Genomic DNA, 20,450 nt, shown 5'->3' on the forward strand with positions numbered 1-20,450 from the left:
TGAATAAATCAATTTACACATCATATTCATATGAGTACAGTTTTATTAACCCTCATGCTGTACAGAACCTGTGATGTCCAGATTTCACAGCTCTTGTGTTCTGCTGTGAAAACTTTTGGATTTACAGATTAACATAGTTGCCATGGTTTTTTTGTCTTCTCTTATTTTTTGAGTGTGATCAGGGCAGTTCTGGAGAAGCTGGACCTGCAGGGGAAAGTCACCCCTTTGCAGGCCAGAAAGAAATGGGAAATCTTAAAGAAAAATACAAAGTATGTATGCGTGTTATCAAGAAGATAATTCTTAAGAACGCACATTAATAAATGTGCAATTACTAAGAGTCGTTGTGTTGTTTTTATTTGTCTACTGTCTTTTTTGATTTCCTCTGCCTTTAGGATTGCAAGTATCCAGGCGCAGGAGAGGGAGTCAGTGGGAAGCTCACTGTTGGTACTTGGCACTGGAGTGTCCTCATGAATGTGATAGGTGATAGGACAAAGGCTTTCCATTAGGCCTCCTGTCCTAATTTCAGCAGTGGGTGACCAAAACGAAAGTGATGAGGAAGTGAGTCAGCCACCCACAACAAGGAGAAAGAGGAAAAGACACAGGGATGATGAGCTGCTAGACCTCATCAGAAAGGACATGAGGCAGCAAAGAGAGGCTGAGGAGAGGAGAGCGCAAGAGAGCAGGGAAAGGATGGACAGACTGTTTTCAATTCTTGAAAGATTCGTTCCAAAATGAGTTATGCATGAAGAAATGTATTTATTTGAATATATTCGTTATGTTGTTATATGTGTTGCATTAGTTTAACTTTTGTGTTATCAATAATTTGATTAAAACAAACAGTAATTGTCACTGAACTCATTTTATTTGCAGGTATTTTTAACATGTATGAACATAACATGAAATTTCAAATGGATATGTATTTAATGAGAATAAAGTAAATAACAATAAAACAAGAACATTTATAATACATCAACAAAAATCAGGCCTGGGATCCTCCCAGTTAAAAAAAAAAAACAAACAAAAAAAAAACGTCCAGGACTGGGACACTCAGGTTAATCCTGCGGTACAAGGGTCTGGTAGGTAAAGGAAAGGGTGGAGAACAATTTCATTCAGGTGTGTTGACCCAGGGTGATATCTAAAACCTGCAGGACACTGACCCTTGAGGCCTGGAGTTCCCCACCCCTGCTTTAAGCAGACGCTGTTTTGATTTCTGTTTCAAACGGTCTGATTTACCCACAGCTGCTCCAGAACCTGAATCACCGGCTTCTTTATAACAGGAAGAGTTCCTCTATGTCAACATAAACCTGCCTTAGCCGCTTCCTCTAAGATTTATTAGAGAGGCCTCCTGTATGTTAGATCACTAAAGCTGGAGGACCGATTGTTTTACTTTACTTACTCCACGAATAAAGATTGTCACTGGAAGAGAAGAGTGAGTTTTGTTTTAGACGGGGAGACAGGGTGAGAGATGAAAGTACGCTTTAATCATCAGACATAAATGCACTTCTCTATCAAACTAATCATCATTCTGATAAAACACTGAGTCACTGAGTTTTTTCTTTAATGGTAAAAATTGAAGGTGAAGTTCCTCAAACCTGAAAAGTCTTAAATGCCGAGATCGTTATTGTTTCAGCATGTTGTTGATTATTATGAAGATTCGAAAAGAATCAGACCTGTGATCAGTGCATCCTCCTCATTCCTTGTTCATATGTCTTCATCTGCTTTTTTAAATCTCTCTGTATTGAAGCATTGCTGCTTCTATATTTGGAAGACAAACAGACTGAAGCCTGAAAGACTCGTTTTTAACTTTTCATGCCGATTCCAGTCACTGTACTTCTTGTTCTGTCCTCTGTCATAAAAGTGCTTTTATTCTTCTGGTGGATCTGCCAGGAACAAACTGTTTCCTTTTTATTAATATTATATAAGCCTGCTCCTTTTTCACTGTTTTTTCTCTCTGTCTCTTTGCTCTCAGAAAACTTTCTTACTTCATTAAACGGCAGCATGAGTTTGTGAGCCCGAAGCTGATGTTTTCATAAGAGGGCTCCACTTTGAAAGCTGTGAGTCGCTGTTGTAGATATTTGTCGACGTGAGACCTCCAGGACTGAAACGTAAAGCCAGGGGCCAGATGGGTGTGCTGCAGTTCCTCTAATGTCCACCTGAGGCGCCCTCCAGACTCCCAGCTTCATGGCAGAAATATCTGAGAACATTTTTTTTTTAAACTCACCTGTTTTGATCCTGTTAAAGCTTTAAATTTGGGCCTGACAGGTGTTTGTGCCTTTTACACCTTCAGCTTCCGCCGACCTTTGGAACAAAGTCTAGTACCAACACAGGTAAAGTGTACGCTTGTGCAGCAGGAACTACAGCATGAAAACGTTTTACCAGAGCTAAAGACCACTGAGACTCAAACTGTGTGAAAAATCTGTGGTATGAACTCGAGTTCGGAGCACGTTTAAGAGAACATTTTAGAAAGAGTGGGCAGAGCAGATGGAGTTCTTTGACTCATGTGGGTCCAGTTTGGTTCAGTGAGGATGCAGCTGGGAGCAGGACAGGGCGGTTACCTGCTGCTGCGTCAGGCGTCATCATGTCTGTGCGCCGACTCCATCAGACGCGTTTCCTGGCCCTCGGGGATCTCCTCCCTCAGGAGTTTTTCCAGCAGAATGCAAATCCGTGCAGCTCCCGAACTTCTTATCAGGCAGGAAGTTCGTCTTGATTGACATTTAGAGGCAAATGAGATGCAGCGTGCAGCTCTTTGTTTCCACTCATCTGCACGCGCTCCTTGTCCTCCCTTGACCAAGAACATTCTGACCACTGAAGGGCGAGTAATCACAATGCATGCTGGTAATGAGCAGCATTTATCTGCAAGTCATTAACGAATAAGTGAAAATGCAGAAATGAACGCTGTGTCGTCTGCTTGCTCAGTTCGCCCTCTGTGATCTCATATGGACCCAAGAGCAAAAAAGAAAAACTATGCGCCTGGCTGTTTGGAGCACAAACTCTAACCTCATCACCGAAACATTGGTTTAAAATGAGCGGTCAGCTCTGAAATTGATGCGTGGCTGGAAATGACATCAAGCAGAATTAAAATACTTTAAAAGTTGTCAGGAACAAAGAAATAGATGGAACTGAGCTAGCCAACACTGAGGGAACATCTACACACACACAGCCCTGAAGCTCACAGGCAGGATGAGGCTCCTGTTACCATGGCACTGATGATCAGCTGAGTCTCAGGGGTCAGAGGTCACCTGTTTGTGTAACAGACAGATTTCTTATTTTTATTTTCTCATGTTGTTGTCGTGTGTGAACCACCTGTGGATGACGCGCGCGCGCAGTGTGTTTTTCACAATAAAAGCCTGATGGTCTCCTCTGTACTTTATTTTCCAGGATCTGCTCCAGCAGGTGAGACCTGCGGGTGGGGCCGTGCTCAGTGTGACAGCTGATTGTTCTGTTTGTTCTGTCAGACAGCTTTTATTTTGATGGTTTGGGCGGAAGATTAATCGTATAAATTCCAGCCTGAGCTGAAGTAAAAGCCCGTGCTTGTGTTTTTCCTCCGCTGAAACGTCTTCGCGCTCCTTCGCCGGGCAGTCCGGGTCAGGAAAGCGAGTCACCCCTCGCTCTCCCCGCCTCTCTCTCTGCATCACCCTCCCTCTCACTCTCTAAACTTTGGAGACTTTTGCGCGTCCTGGGCGCATTCTGGATTTGCTGATTTGGAGTCTGAAAACTTTCAGCGCGAGAAAAAACTGGAAAGCAGAGAAAGAAAAAGGGAAAGAGTAAAAAAGGGAGAAAAGAAAGAGGAGGAAAGAAGACCTTCCCTCGGACACCGGACAGGGAGAATGATCCTGCGGGGGAACCAGCTGCCGCTCCAGTGAAACATGTAAGTCACAAAGTGTGAGGCTGTTTCAGCTGCAGACTCGTGTAGGATGGGTTTGCTGTCTGGTGTTTGCTCTGAAAGCTTCTCAGAGACTCACTTTGAGTGTTTCTGTGTTTTTGCCTCCCGTTTGTGGGACATCCACAGAGTGGATCCACAGCAGCCTCCGTGGAGAGGCTCCTGGTTAGCTGAGTCTTCAGCTCTGATGGACGCGCCGTTAATGAGGAAAATCATGTGTGCTTTTCTTTGAGCTGAGTTCTCCTGTGGAAAATGAGCAGATCTGTTTCCATGATGCTGCTGACTGCAGATGTGTGCACATGTTTATGGTGATAGAGACGGAGTGCGCGCGGGAGCGGGTCAGTGTGTGTAGAAAGCGCACAGACTCCTCTGGGTTCTTTTCTTTTGTCTTTTGTCTGAAACCCTGAGTTCAGACTACACAGGCCTAATATATCAGAGCTCTTCAGGTCTAGCACGTAACTTGAGTCCTGTGAGGAACAAGACGTGATGTTTGAAACATGTAAAAACTGTGCGAGCACAGCTGGGACAGTCCCGGGTTTAAACCTTGGCTTAAACAGTTAAAACACCTCGATTATACTTCAACTAGTTCAATTCTTAGATCGATCATTATAAACTGGACTAAGATCTTGTTTAGGAATCAGAAAATCTCGGACTGTGAACAGAGTCCCATGGAAAAGTGTAGAAACGTGACTGGAACCAAAACGGAAACTTTGTTTTTCTTTAATAAAACTGCTTTTAAATTACCACAGTTTATAAAAGATTAGTCTGTGAAGAGTCTTTGATTACTTTGTGGACTTTTTTGTATTGTGTGGAGTGAAATAAGCACCCGTGCTTCATATGTGCAGGTGTGCGTGTGAGTCTGACAGCGCACACGTTATGAAAGCAAAACGCACCAAAAGACCCTGGAGGCACCGTGTAGAAAGTTTCTGTTTGCCGGTGTTGTGCCAAAAAGTGATTGTCTGCCAAAAACTGATTTCCAGTGTTTCTGTGTATTTTTTTATGTGTAATATCTTTACGTATGTTCGTAAATAGACTTCGGTGAACAGGGGATACGAAGGGGTTACATAAAGAATTAAAAAATTATCTGTTTTTTAAGTATCTTTACAACTTGTACTTACATTATAACCAATCCGGTCCTTTATCCCCACTTAAAATATTTTTACAGAACTATTGTAATATTTGCTGCCATTTCTGCTGTCCTGTTGGGCAACTTACTCTTACAAAATACATTTTTAATGTTAATGAGATTTTTTTTACTGCATAAATAAAGGTTATATAAAAGTCGCTGCCAAAAACTGATTGCGGCTTGTATCTTGCTACACGAATGTTGTTTGTGGCTCAAGATGACTTTATGTCATCCATAAGGGATGCATTTGACATATGTTTAACATATTATAGCCCAACAAGTTACTTATAGCACTTTAAATATGAGCAATCGCTTTTTGGCAAATACCGGAAATCACTTTTTGGCAGACAATCACTTTTTGGCACAACACCGGCTCAGTCAGTGAAGTAGTTTGTTTTTCAGATGATGCTGTCTGTCCATGCAGCTTATCCCAGCTCCCAGTCCACCTGGACAGGTCACCAGTCTGTGGCAGGGCTAACGCAGAGAGACCCGAGGGGCATTTACAGTCAGTGGGTATCCCAACCCCACAGAAAGGCCCCGGGCTGGATTTGAACCCAGAGAGGCGAGCATGGTGACCGCTGCATCAGCATGCTGTTGGTGTGGGTCATGTTTGTGTGTCACAGCATGACAGGAGCTGTGGAGGCTTTGTGCCTTAGTAACGTGTTTCATTGTGAAGATGGGACGGCGGTGACTCCAGAACCAATCAGTGATGTTCGAGGAAATGAAAGATGCATCCTCACAGGTCCTCAGAGCCTCCGCAGTCCCCTGCAGGGAGAGGATTCCTCTTTATCGAGTTCTGACTTTATCAAAGAGCGTCTTGTTTAGGGTCTTGTTTACTGCCAGGTGTTACGCAACCTGCGAAGGCGATACGGCCAAAAACACACCAAGGGTCCCAGAAGGTGAAGCGCCGAACAGGCCGCCTTTAAACGGAGGCGCGAGGTGACGTCAAATGACATTCTGATGACGGGAAGTGTGTGTCTGTGTGTGAGGTGAAGTTACCAATCCTCCAGGTGTACTGAGGAGCCCTGATACATGTACATATTAAAATGAAAGTTATGTTCAAACAGAATGAAATCCAGACGGCGGCGATAAGCGAGAACGAGCTCGCGGTCAGGCGTAGCAGAGAGGAATGTGCTTTAATTAAGCTAAAGGGGAAGATCTGATCTCTCCACCTGCACCGTGAGTCTGAGCCTGGTGACATTTGGTAGGATAAGAAAGAGGCGCTCGCCTCGTTTCCCCTTTTCGTCGTGAAACGGGCGCACAGACTTTTACAAACTAAGCATTGTGATTTATATAATAAAAGTGAAAATGAGTGAGTGGAACAGTAAAGTCACAGGGAAGGTGTTTAACGAGGTCCCAGGTGAGACTGGGAGGCTTGTTTTCCGACAGACTTCTTTGTGCAGGAAGAGGTGTCGCCCCCTGCTGGTCATGAGAAAGAATACAGGTTTAAGTCGCTTCCTTTTTTTAAACCCTAGAAACTGCTATATGCACACATGCATTAAAAAACAGGAAAAAATTAATCCCTGTGATGAGTACTTGTGTCAGTGGACCGAGTCAAAGACGGATTCGGCACTGAAGGCTAATTTCATTTAAAATGTTATGCTGGTGCCTAATAAATCATAATGAGCTGTTTACACCGAGTTATGAAGATGAGCTCATCATGTGTGAAATTCATTTGGACATCTTAAAACTCTTCCACTTCCAAAAACATGTTTTTATGCCTTCCAGTAATTAACAACAGTCATAATGTCAAAAAAGGGCTCCATGCTGTGAATGAGCAGCGTAGGTTTTTTTTAGCTGTCCACACTAAGTGCTGTGATTGTGCTTAAAATACAACAGCAGAATCAGTCACCAGCATGGAGCCCCCTGAGGATCAGCACCGAGCTGACAGATCTTTGGAACATTTAGTGTGCTTTAGGCCCTATTTTTGGTTTTGCAGCACATTTCCATTGCATCTGTACGTGTTTGCATAAAGCAGAGAGACATCACTGCAGTGCAGCTGATCAAACAGCGCAGCTTCCAGGAGCGAGCAGAGACCAAAGCGGAGCTAAAAGCAAAGGGAATATCAGACACGCCATGTTGTTGTCCGTTTACTAAAAATCTCATGATGATTTTGAATATCAGTGACCTCAAGGTCAGAGGTCAAGTTTTCTGAATATCCTATGAATGCCATTATTAAAGAGTGAAGCATATTGGTTGAATATGATGGCTGCTGCCTCAAAGCACACTGTGCGCTGTCTATCTTGCGTGCTGCACAATATCGTTTATTATTTAGTAAATACTGATATCTATGACTAGCTAGTTTATTGTGATGGTGCTTTGTTTTCTCTATTATTATGTTGCTCTTTGTTGTTTGCTGTCTCCTCTGTTTGTTTTTGTTTGTTTGTTTGTTTGTTTTTTTTCTCCATACAGGTGACCCAGGAGTTCTTTTTTTTTTTTTTGTCTCTCTTCCCCCCCCTTCTCACCGTCTCTTCTCCCCTTTGGTTTTCTTTCTTTCTCTCCCCCTCTCTCTCTCATTCATTCCCCCTGTCCTATTTATTTAAAAAAAAAAAAAAAAAAAAAAAATGACAAAGGATGAACTGAAGCTCTGCCATCACGTAATGTCGCATACGGCTGTTTCTGATGTCATTTAGAAAAAAAAAAAAAAAAAAAAAAAAAAGAATATGATGGAAACTACACAAAGAAAATGAAGCAGTAAATTCTGAGAGTTAAGAGCTACCCATTTTTGTTGTAAATAAAATAAATAAATAAATATGTCATCGCTGGATTAAAAACTGCTAAACATGTCACCCTGGTCACCCCGTGGTTCCTTCACAGGTATCATCCACCTGTTGTTGTCACACTTGTGTTGCACAGCCTGAATTGTGTGTCCTCTGGTCCGTGCTGCTGTTGGTGCGTTTAGCTTCGCCTCTGCCATCTTCACAGCAGACAAAGAGCGTCTGTGTCAGAAATAACGGCTCCACATTGGAGGGCATTGTTTCCGGTCAGCGCGTTGCATCTGCGCTTGCGGGCAGCGCTGATGTTTTCGGCAGCTCTTCCTTTTCACAGTCATCTCTGCTGTGGTCATTTCCCTTTTGCTTCAGGCTAAAATTTCAGCCAATTGGAGTTCAAAATATGCAAAGCGTCATCACTCAGAGGCGTCATGCTCTTGTTCTGCTGGAGGACTGCGTTTAAGTGCGTCTCAGTGTGCGTCGTCCTCTCCATGCAGGCTGGTCAGACGGACACAACAATGGGCCATAAATCAAGCGTCAGGCAGCTCTAGCTGATCTTCTGTACACATGTTTGAGGAGGGCAGTTAGAGCAGTTTCTCACAATAAATTAGATTTACAACCGTGTGCGTGACAAGAACTTGGCTGCAGTGTTGAAAGGACAGGTTCCTGTGTGGGCTTCAGACCTCCACCAAGTTTGAAGAATTGTTAATATTGGGATACTGCAGCGAGACGAGTGCTGCTATGGAGATTTAATCCTGAATGACTTTGTTCTCCACCCCCAAAGCCGACAGAATAGAAAACAAGTGCGCCTGTTTAACAGACTGATTACACATGCACGACACAGAAATCTGAGCGCCACGCCAACGCAGAAGAATAAAGAGCACAAATATCTTAGATTAACATCTCTAGAATATAATACACTCATCTACAGAGTCAAACAGTTTGTCCCTGTTTACCTTCTCTTACTTCATAAGAGAATCCATACTTCTTTCTCTGACTTACAGAAAGGTCTTCACACAGATCCAGACTTTGTCTTACATGATGTCTGAAAGGTGTTTGGGTCTCAGAGGAGTGTTTTTAAGGACTGCATACCCCACAACAGCACCCCTGCAGCCCTAAACTGGATAAGAGGTTAATTAAAAGGATGAAGGCTTGCCCACTGGCATGCTTATGTGGCAGTTAGAGATGGATAATTTCATGCTAGTGAAGTTTTTGCACACCTGAGTCACATTCAAGCCTTTTCTATCCTGTTTTCAGGATTTTAGAATCAGAATCAGAATCAGAATGGGTTTATTGCCAGATGTTGAGGTTTACAACATTAGGAAATTGCTGCGGTGTTTCAGTGCAAACAATAAGAATTAAAGTGCTATGTAGAAAGAAAGATATGTGCATGAGATATACATGAGATATATACATGAGAATAAGAATTATGAGTGCTACGTAGAAAGATATATACATGAGTGCAGGTGGTGATCAGTGCCAGACATGAAATGATGCAGTGACACAGCGTAGGGTCATGTGTTAGTGGCGGGGACAGTCATGTGGTTATTGTTCATGTGTCCAACAGCAGAGGGGAAGAAACTGTTCTTGTGGCGAGAGGTTCTGGTGCGAATGGACCGGAGCCTCCTGCCTGAGGGGAGCAGGTCAAACAGACTGTGTCCAGGGTGAGAAGGGTCAGCTGAGATCCGAGCTGCACGCCGCAATGTCCTGGAGGTGTACAGGTCCTGCAAAGATGGGAGTCTGCAGCCAATCACCTTCTCAGCAGAGCGCACAACACGCTGCAGTCTCTGTTTGTCCCTGATAGTGGCTCCAGCGTACCACACGGTGATGGAGGAGGTGAGGATGGACTCGATGATTGCGGTGTAGAATTGCATCATCGTCCGTGTTGGCAGGTTGAATTTCTTCAGCTGCCTCAGGAAGTACATCCTCTGCTGGGCTTTCTTGATGACGGAGGTGATGGTGGGCTCCCACTTCAGGTCCTGGGTGATGGTGGTACCCAGGAAGCGGAATGAGTCCACAGAGGTGATGGGGGTGTCAGTCAGGATGATGGGGGGGAGTGGGGCTGTGTGCTTCCTGAAGTCCACAATAATCTCCACTGTCTTCTGGGCATTCAGCACCAGGTTGTTGTGGCTGCACCAGGACACCAGACGTTCAACCTCCCTCCTGTAGGCAGACTCATCCCCGTCAGAGATGAGCCCAATGACGGTGGTGTCATCTGCGAACTTGATTAGTTTGACAGACTGGTGGGTGGAGGTGCAGCAGTTGGTGTACAGGGAGAAGAGCAGAGGAGAAAGAACACAGCCCTGAGGGGAGCCGGTGCTGATGGTCCGGGAGTCCGAGACATTCTTCCCCAGCCTCACATGCTGCTTCCTGTCCGTCAGGAAGTCAGTGATCCACCGGCAGATGGGATCAGGCACATTCATCTGGGAAAGCTTGCCTCGGAGATGGTCTGGAAGGATGGTGTTGAAGGCAGAGCTGAAGTCCACAAACAGGATCCTGGCGTAGGTTCCTGGGGAGTCCAGATGCTGCAGGATGAAGTGTAGGGCCATGTTGATGGCGTCGTCTACAGACCTGTTGGCTCTATATGCAAACTGCAGGGGGTCCAGGAGGGGGGCCGTGAGGGTCTTGAGATGGGAGAGAACTTAATCAGAATCAATAATGTCGTCAGTATCGATGACATCCCCATCACTCTCCATCCGGAGGCGCAATTCTATTTTCAACTCACGTGTCCATAATACAGAGTAACTCTCTGCTCAGCTTTAAAAACTGTAAAACACATAGAGGCGGGGCTTCAGCCGTAAGCTTTCAGCAGTGTAGTTTCCTGCTGTTGATCTACGCTGATGATGGTGAAGTATTTTTTCTCAGAGTTCGGTGTTTTCTGTCTTAGCTACTATAACATAAAACTGAACTGCAACCCTACTGAATTAGGTCTGTTAAAGTTGTTGCAGGATGCAGCTTCTGGTGATGGTGTGCAATGCAGTAGTTGACGCAGCAGCAGTGGGGAGACTGGTCTCTTACACATATTTACATTTAAACATCAGCCCTTTCCGGCATGTAACCGAGCAGATTTTGGAAGCTGAGCCTCTCTCTAGGCTTCAGCGACAGCAGGTAAAAGACACAGTTTATTTTGTGTTTTTAGTGACTGCACTGATTTAGTGATGACATAAAGGCAAATTCTTCAGTAATGCATCTGTGGTAGGGTCCAATCAGGAAGCAGTTGACACCGTTGGTTTGTTAATTAGACCAGAAAGAGAAGTTAAACAGCAACAAGATAAGAAATACAAAGAATGAGGTGACGCTGACAGAAAATGTTCAGCGTGATGTCGGAAAGTTTTCTTTGATTCTTGTGTGTCAAACATGAGCAGTTTGAGTAAAATGTAGTTGGTTGTAATTAATAGAAATCAATTTTAATGAAAAACATCTGTCAGGCTTGTTTTCTCACTCATGTCCAGGTTATTAACCTTCAATGTAAATGAACTTGAGGGTGAGTCACAAAGGTGTTCCTGCTTGTGCAGAGGGGTTGGGCAGAGAAGGTTTGTGTTGCCGAGTCATGTCAGAGCTCCTTTTCCTGCAGTGAAAGGTGATTTTCTCAGTTGTTCTGCAGTGAAACCCTCAGAATAACCTCTGGGCCACAGAATGCCTGGCTTGAAACAGGGGTTTGCAGGCTGCCATCCAGCGCTGCAGACACATGAATCGCCGCCTTTATGTGGTCATGTCTACCGCCTTGCTCGCTGACCTCGCTCTTCTTGTCATTCACTCCCATTTCCACAGCGGAGATGGAGCTGGGAGGAGGAGGACCGAGAAAACAAGACGCATGACTTGACAAAGAGGCGAGTTTTCTTTAATGTCAGGAGCTGCATGAATTTGCAGCACTGGACACAACAAAGCTGAACAATGAAATTAAAATCGAGCTCTGTTCTCTCTGCTCTAAATATTTATGATGCAGGAACTGTTCCCAGTAGTAGGACGGCCAAGTTTGCATCAAATGATGAAAAAAATTCTAATTAAAAGTTCCCAGAGACCGAAATGTTTCTGCTCGTCTTTTTGCTTTCTCTACCTTGTACAATTTTCATTTCTTCCTAGTGTGTTGAATAATTCACTGGTTTGATCTGCGGAGACAGAGGAAGTGTGCAGCTGCCATGTAAAGTTGTTCAAACACACCGCTCAGGCCATCTGCTGCCTCGCACTTAGAGACGTGACTTTGTTTCAGCATGAGGACTTAGCAGTTTAAGCTCAGACAGGGTGACGACGAGAAAACTTTGCTGCGTTAAACCGTTGAATATTCACTGAATGTGTAGCTTCGGCAAAGTCCACAGCTCAGGTCCACATTATTCTGGACCTTTGGAAACATCAACGGCCAAATTTGTCGTGAGAAAAAATTTGTCTTTGGTTGTGCACAGACAGACGAGGAAACTTTGAAGTAGCTGGGATCAACCATGTGATCGAGGCTTTTCACAGCGTACTCTTTCTGGATTCGCACAGGGATGGATATCAATACCAAAGTCCTAATCAGTTCAGTCACAGAGTGAATGAAGTGCCGTGCAGGCTTCATATATTTCTGATCATCAAGCTGTTCTAGAGACCATGCTAGGTTTGCTAGCCACATGTTGGTCTTCGCCAAAATGACCACACAGTACAAAGTGTGTGTGCCATTATCATTAAATATGCTAACCTTCTTCACTTCTACCTCCTGGATCGGTGCAGATGTGGCAGTACTGCCTGAGTGAAGTTCAGGAGGATGCTGGCTACATGTGCCGTCATGGCAAGCATATATAGGAGTGCGGTGGGTGTATCTTGGGCGGCTTTGGCCTCTTCAAGGAATTCACCAATCACTGGCAGATACATGCAGTATCAATAGAAACACAAGGACTCGCTCCCACACAGCTCTGGTCTTAACATCATGGAGTTGGTAGGAAAACACAAGGACCTGGGGGCCATACCTTTCTTAAGTGTTTTTGATAAATATGAGCCACAAAAAGATCCCAGCAGTCCCAGCCGTTAAGTGTCCAATGGGTTAATGAACAGCTGAGAGAACAACCTGAAGGCTGTTGTGGAGATGCCGTGGTTTCTTCTGAAACTTAAAGACATTCGGAATTTTTAAGCTGTGAACAACTTTTCTCGGTCTTCGGGTCATTTTTGCTGTGATTCATAGTTTAGTATTACGTGATCTTATAACTCAGTAACCATGAAAGAGGAGCCGAGTTTATGCTCTTGCTCAGTTTTTAGCACAGCTGTCACTTCTCTGCATTTTACAGTCTCCTGACAACAGAGACAACAAAATACAATCAAATCAACTCAGCCAGAGTCATGAGGGACCGTCCGAGACACCGAAAACAACCTTTAGATTCACTTCACTGCGTTAAGCACATAGTGCACAGATGATGTCACTTCCTTCCTTGAAACCGCTGTAATTTCATGTTTTCTGTCATCTGCCACTTGGCCCTCTGTCTGCTGAGCCCAGGTGCATTAAAAGTTATTCAAGTTATTAAAAAAAACAGCAGTAGGATATTTTGGTAGATCGTAAACAAAAATAAACAAATAAATACATATTAATATACATATTAATAATGAGAGTAGTTAATTATCAGCCTTCTTAATAATTAATAATAATTGATTAAGTGAGGAATTATCCAGAGAAACTTCATTAGCAGTGATTCAAGCAAACCTGGAGTTGGATATGTGGAAGGAGCAGATTATAAGATCCTGCTTTTAATAAGCAGACTGTCTGTGTGATGCTGCGGGTATTTATTACTATTTATAATTTATACACAGGCGACAAACAAAACCTCCACAAACCCACTGTGTGTGTCTGTGGAAAGGACTTTGGTAGAAAACCTTTGTGACTGTGGTTTCAGCATCCTGCACTGCTGTGTGTGTATACATGTGTGTGTGTGTACGTGTGTGTGTGTTACCAACAGCGATTATGGGGATCAAAATCCTGGTTTGAAGGCATTTTTGAGACTCAAAATGTGGTTTCAGTGGCAGGGTTACAGTTTGGTTAGGGTTAGGCATTCATTTTTCATGGTTAGGATTAGGGTAAGGGGCTAGGGAAAGCGTTATGTCAATTAGATACCCCCGCCCGATGTGTGTGTGTGTGTGTGTGTGAGTACTGTAAACATTCGTTTCAACTGCAGGAAGAGACTAAATCAGGAAGAGACGAGCTGGGTCTCCACATCGCTGTTCCTCCCAGAGGCCTTTGAGATTTGGATCACTGGATGGTTAACCCTGATAAAGTATAGATGACAGCCTCGCTCGACCTTTTGGTTTCATCTGTGCTGAGATAAAAGTGTCCCGACCTCACAGCCGTCAGGAAAATAAGAGGTGTCAGATGGCTGACAGTGGATGTGTGTGTTTGTGTGTGTGTGATAGATTGGCAGGATCCAGCTGATGGGTGAATAAAACATGAAACAAAGGTGTGCTGACGCTGTGCCTGGAACATCTTCCTGAATGTGGCTGACTAGTTTGGATCCCTGTGTGGGACTGAAATACTCCCAAACGGACACATTCAGATGTGTTATTGGACTTTTTTTTAATTTGGAGACTTTCCACAGTTTTTCATTAAGTTGCAAATCAAGTGACTCTTTGATTATATTAAATTTGATTTTGAATAATGTTATGCTGCAAAGAATGCCACAGAGAGCAAGCCTAGAGTATGGGTACCTGACTGAAGATATGTAATATAAACAGTTTAACCCACTGATGTCGGCTTTATTTAAACATTTCCTTGAAGGATAGAAGTCAGTCCTGTTGGGATAACTACCTTCAGTCTTCTCATGAACTCTCACTCCTCTATAACACCTCCGACCCGTTGGGGCGTGGACGTCAGCTGATGCTTTTGTTCTGTGTGTTGTCGATGGGGTCTCCATAGGTCGGGCTTGTTCCTGTGCCCTCTGTGACCCTTAATAGGTCCTGAGCCATTGTTGCGGAAAACTTAATGAATGAACTGAGATAAGATTTGAATTTGCTTTAAAGCTGCTTCACTTTGCTGAAGTGAAACTCTTTGATACAACAAGTCCTCTCATTAGCTTCTCTCTGCATTGGAGCAGTTTGATTGGTTCCCCGGGGGTGTGATTGTCTGACACGCAAACACATGTGATCTGCAGTCACTCGTTTATTCACAGGTCTCTCGTCAGTTTCAGGGCTGCAGGACACATTTGAATGTGACTGGTGAGAAGCATTTGAAGCTCCTTTTTTGTAAATCTGCATCAGGTCAAGTTGCACTCCACCCACTCTAGAGCGAAGTGGAAGGCTCTTTGTTCCCGCTGATGCTTTTCTGTTGCTCGGACTGAAAAATGACAGCAAATAAGTTGAAAATGGTTCAGAGAGCAAATGAATCATAAAATGTGGAGTTTTCATCCAAGAAAAACAGGATTCATGTTCAGAATATGAAAAAGTCGGAATGCACTATGCTGAAAATTTCCTTCTTCGTCTGCTTTTCCAGGGAGACCTTTAGAGGTGAAGGCGGAGGAGGAAGAGGAGGAAGGTGGAGACTTCGTCACGTTGTCCCGGTGGTTCTGCTGTGGATGACCCTGCACAGACACGGTAGGACTCGATGGTTTTAACTCTGCCTGAATGGGAAAATCCAGGACAAATAGATCTTACTTTTATTTATTCACTGAAGCAGGAAAGCCGTGCTGCCCTCACAGCTGTCACACTGACAGGAAAAAAAAAATCACACATATTCTAATAAATAAACCTTCAACCCCTAAACCGCGAGCAGGAATAAAACCGTAATCATCTGAATACTGAAGACACTCCAACTGCAGTGTGTGTTCAGGCAGTAGTTGGAGTTACTGGGTTACTTCCTGATGACATGTTTTTAGTGATGTTTGCTGTGTTATTGGGCAGCGTGGATATTTTGAAGAGTTCACCACTGCAGCCACAGCAGCACCCACATGGAGAACATGACAAATACGTTCACTCGCACTTTAAAACACAAGGAAAACGCCTGCAGGTCACCTCTGCAGGAGAGGCTCAGGAACAGGCATCAGTGTTCTCAGTTACAGAGCGATGCCGTCTGATGACAAAACACGAAACCATCATGAAAATTGAATTTATTTGTTTGTGTATGTGAATGCAAACATCACCTCTTTGAGTTACGGTCAGCTCGACTTTGGAGCTAACATACGAGGAAGTGTAAAAATCATCGGGTCCATCTGAGAGTTGAGCTGCAGTCCTTGGTGCGAGGGGCAAAACGACCCAGAAGGCTGTATTTTTCTTTTTACTATTTGAAAGTAGAAAACCTCACAGCGTGAACACAGATACAATATATAAAACTTCATGCTTGTGTCAACCTGGGAAAAGAAAGAAAAAGGTAGGGGGAAGGATTAGATCCAGGATTTTGATAAACACAGAGCTAGTGCAGGGAGGATGGGCTTCATGTCACGATGTTGGTTTCAGGTACAGAATGAATTAACAGTAAACAAACCTTTATTCAGGTGACCCAATAGTCCAAAGGGGCTGTGGATACACTAGGCATGAACAGGCACACCAGCAACCTGAGGCTTTAAAGCAGGGGTGGGGAACTCCAGGCCTCAAGGGCCAGTGTCCTGCAGGTTTTAGATATTACCCTGGGTCAACACACCTGAAATAAATGATTTGTTCATTACCAGGCCTCATTACTTTGGTTGTGTCCGAATTCAGGGGAAGGATGCTTAAAATGCCATATTTGGAGGCAATGACGTCACAGCAACGCGACGAAGGCTGTCCGAATTCAAAGAGTACTCAAAATGTGGCGACAAATGCGTCTTACTTTTCCACAAATTTTAAGGATGGGTCCGATGTATCCTTCGTGTCCTACCATATCCCAGGATTCATTGCTGGTCATAGAGGAGATTTGTTTCTGATAACGACGGGGGTCGAAGCGGGAGCAGAAAACACTTTCAAATGTAAGTATATGAAAATCTGGTTGTACAAAAGTTAAATTGTTATAGCGGTCGTGTTGTTAAGCTTTGGGCATCTGCATAGACTTTTTTTTTTTTAATTTTATTTAAATAACCGTAAACCAGCTTGTATGGTGGGTCCCGCAGTTTTTCATGTATTGCCGCTTACATACAGCTAATTTAGATTTTTTTTTAATTGGTGACATGTTATGGGGAACAAAGACCAAACGACTTAATTTATTAAAATGAGGAGAAAACGATCACCTCTTCACTGGGGTGAAGAATTGGGCCGCTATGGCGTGGAGGTACAAGAATAAATCAATTTACACATCATATTCATATGAATACGGTCCTATTAACCCTCATGCTGTCCTATTACCCCACAGCAGCGGTCCCCAACCTTTTTTGCGCCACAGACTGGTTTATGTCAGACACGGAGCCTTTAAGGTGTCGCGGATAAATACAACCACATAAAATGGTCCAACCAAGACAAAAACTGTGGTATCTTGTAAATATAATAATAAACGTGAATGTACTGTGTAATTGTGTAACTTTATTAGCAGCGTTCTCCTGAAAATGCAGAGGCTGAGGAGAGGAGAGCAGGGAGAGGATGGACAGACTGTTTTCACTTCTAGAAAGATTAGTTCCAAAATGAGTTATGCATTAAGAAATTAATTTATTTGGATATATTTGTTACATTGTTATATGTGTTGCATTAGTGTAGAGGTTTTATGTTATTAATAAATTAATTAATTAAAACAGTAATTGTCACTGAACTCAATTTGATTTACAGGTATTTGTAACCTGTATGAACATAATGCTAACTTTGAACAATAGTACTTGGATATTTATTTGATAGCAATAAAGTCAATAACAAAAAGCTTTAAACAAGAATTAAACAACAGTTTTAAAGATGAAAAAACAATATTTTCAGTTGTTCACACAGGATTAATCTGAGTGACCTGTTCCTGGACGGTTTCTTTCACAACTGTAATAGATTACAGGAAGTCTCTGGCAGTGTTGCTGAATCTGCCCGAGCAAGATCAGACATGGATGGGGTGCTGCAACTGAGACCCGCAGTTTGTCTTTTCTGGTCTGCGAGTGGAGAATCACACAGGGTGGTCTGCAAAGAGAGCTTTAGGATGCTTCCTCCCACTGTCCACTGCATTGTCCATCCACAGGGTTTGCAGGCTGGCTCACTCGTGGCTGCCACACCACTAAGATGTTTTCAAAAATATGCAAGCAGGAGATGGTGGATGCTAAATTATTAGTATAATACTTGTAACTCTGTAGCAGACAACAGTTTGATAAAGTGCTATGTAAAAGAAACCAAAGATTAGATTCTATAAGTTTCAAAGACCTTTGGTTTATATATTTTATACAATACAGTACATGTGTATGAATGACTGGTGTTGTGCCAAAAAATGATAGTCTGCCAAAAACTGATTGCTCGTATTTAAACTGCTATGAATAACATGTTGGTCTATAATACGTGAAACACATGTCAAATGTATCCCTCGTGAATGATATCAAGTCACCTTGAGCCACAAACAACATTCCTGTAACAAGGTAGAAGCTGCAATCAGTTGTTGGCAGACTTTTAAATATCCTTTATTTATCCAGTTCAAAAAAAAATGTTGTTGACATTGAAAAATTTTTTTTTATGAGTAATCTGGTCAAGTGGACAGCAGACAGCGCAACAAATATATCAACAGCTCTGTAAACATACTTTAAGTGGACAAAAAAGATCAGATTGGTTATAATGTCGGTACAATAACACAGAGTTATAAAGACACTTGAAAAACAGGTCATTTTTAAATTATATAACCGCTTTGTGAACCCTGTTCACCGAAGTCTATTTACCAACATACATAAAGATATTACACACGGAAACATTGGAAATCAGTTTTGGCAGGCACTTTTTGGCACAACACCGGCAATGATTCAATTATCCATGTAATTAGCTGAGTAATTCCTAAATGTGTGTAGATTAAAGGAAATTATTTTACCTGCATATGTTTGTCTCTGTTGAGCCTAAGCTACAAAACATGCCGGCGACGACGATAAGGTTTTTCTAGCTCCTCGAGAATTACAAATGTACAAAAAAAACGGAGCGACATTTCTGGGTCCATTTTAAAGTTTTCGAGTTGTGGCGCTAGTGACCATAAAAACACGGAAGTAAGGGCAGACTTGAAGGCTAAAAGGCTGTCCACAGCCCATCTGTTATGTTGCATACTCATTGTTTGTTCAATAAAGTTTCTATGGAGAAAAAAGGGGGCTGTCCACAGCTGCTCACTTCCTGACTACCTGTCCATCTAAGGACACTACCTTGTGACGTAGGTAGGTAGTGTCCTTATGAGCATCCTTCCCCTAAATTCGGACACAGCATTCAAGACATGTTGAGGAGTAATTTAGCCATTTAAATCAGCTGTGTTGGATCAAACGCACATCTAAAACCTCCAGGCCCTTGAGGCCTGGAGTTCCCCATCGCTGCTTTAAAGCATACAGGAGGCAATAAGGGAACAGGAAACACAGCTGAAAGTAATCATAGATAATGAAATAAAACTGGTAAATCATAACAAGAAAACAGCAAACACACAGAAAAGGAGAAACTAAAGCTCAAGGAATCAAAATGAAGCTGCACCTACAGATTATTTCAATCTCATTATGTTCATCAGTAGCACGTCGCTGCAACCATAGAGAACCTCCCTGAGACCGAAACCGCTGCTGAAACACGAAAGTGTGGCAGTGAAGACTGTTTGATGTCATTAAGGTGCTCACAGGTGTAGAACACAAACATGGATCTTTGTGTGTGTTTTGACCACCCTTCCTCCAGTTGACACCGGAATCATTCAGTGTTTATGGAGGACTTCCTGAACGCTCGCAGCTGTGAGGGCAACGCAGCACAAAATTCTTCCTCTGACACAGCAAAACGATAAAAGGCCCTCAGCAGCCGTCAGAGCGACTGCACAATGATTAAATGTCAGAGTTTCAGAGCGGAGTAAAGTCTGCTTTCACTCTCAGTCTCATTTTGTTCACTCGTTGAATCTTTGGAGTGAACATGAATGTGAAGTTTTTCCTTGATTAAAGCTGCTCGCTCTGTGATAATTGCTTTAATTACAATGAATCTGTGCTTCTAATGACATGAAATCATCCATTAAATGTCATTTTCAGATGTTTGTGTGATTATTTTAATTAAACATGGGGCTTGCTTGCATTTCCTTTCCCTGTGAAAATGCCTTTTATTGTGAAAGGCTCGTGGACATGACCGTTTTGTGTTTCTTTGCTTTGTTCATGTTCTCTTTGTGTTCAGCTGCTGTTGGGAAAAGACGCTGCATTTTTGAGGGAGTGCTCATGCTCTACGTTCCTCTGAATAAAGAAATGAGCCACGTGTAAAAGATTCTTTCGAAGCTTAAACTATGGGAAAACCGGCATTCCCAGGGATGCAGCGTTTTCATCTGACAGCAGTGATCTTTCATTTTGTCTCTTCTTCTCCCCGAGTTTCCATCGTTTGCGTCCCGCTTCATCCCACTTTGTTTTTTCATATTTTCCATGTCTGTGTTGGAGCATGCCTCCTCTTCTTCATGCTTCCATTAACGAGAACCACCCGCCATGTTCCTGAAGCCTGCAGTCAGATATCTTTTCCATCTGGTTTATTTTTTATTCCGTGGAGAGCATGTCAGCAGCGATCATGCTCTGATGCTTTCATTCATTCATTCCCATGAGGTCAGAAATTCATCCTCTCACATCCATGCATGTCTTTCTGTCGCAGGCATCACTCTAACACCTACAGACGTCTTTTTGTTTTTTACTTTAACCTACCCAATGTTTGTGAGTGGTGTGAGGGAGGT

The 20,450-nt window shown here is 43.1% G+C and overlaps 1 protein-coding gene across 4 annotated transcripts in view; it reads left to right on the plus strand.

The window, feature by feature from the left end:
* The first annotated feature begins 3,586 nt into the window (after positions 1 to 3,586).
* Positions 3,587 to 20,450, plus strand: part of adgrg6 (adhesion G protein-coupled receptor G6) — a 109,018-nt gene continuing 92,154 nt past the window's right edge. For all 4 annotated transcript variants that reach the window (XM_085246456.1, XM_085246454.1, XM_085246457.1 and 1 more), the window contains exons 1-2: positions 3,587 to 3,868; positions 15,159 to 15,259. In XM_085246456.1, coding sequence (XP_085102582.1) covers positions 3,867 to 3,868; positions 15,159 to 15,259 — 103 coding nt within the window. In that variant the 5' untranslated portion in view covers positions 3,587 to 3,866. The remainder of the gene's footprint in view (positions 3,869 to 15,158; positions 15,260 to 20,450) is intronic.

The sequence above is a fragment of the Mchenga conophoros genome, linkage group LG15, assembly GCF_057382185.1.
Source record: "Mchenga conophoros isolate Kocher_MC1m ecotype Shallow Benthic linkage group LG15, M_conophoros_male_GT1.1, whole genome shotgun sequence".
NCBI classification, from domain to species: Eukaryota; Metazoa; Chordata; class Actinopteri; order Cichliformes; family Cichlidae; genus Mchenga; species Mchenga conophoros.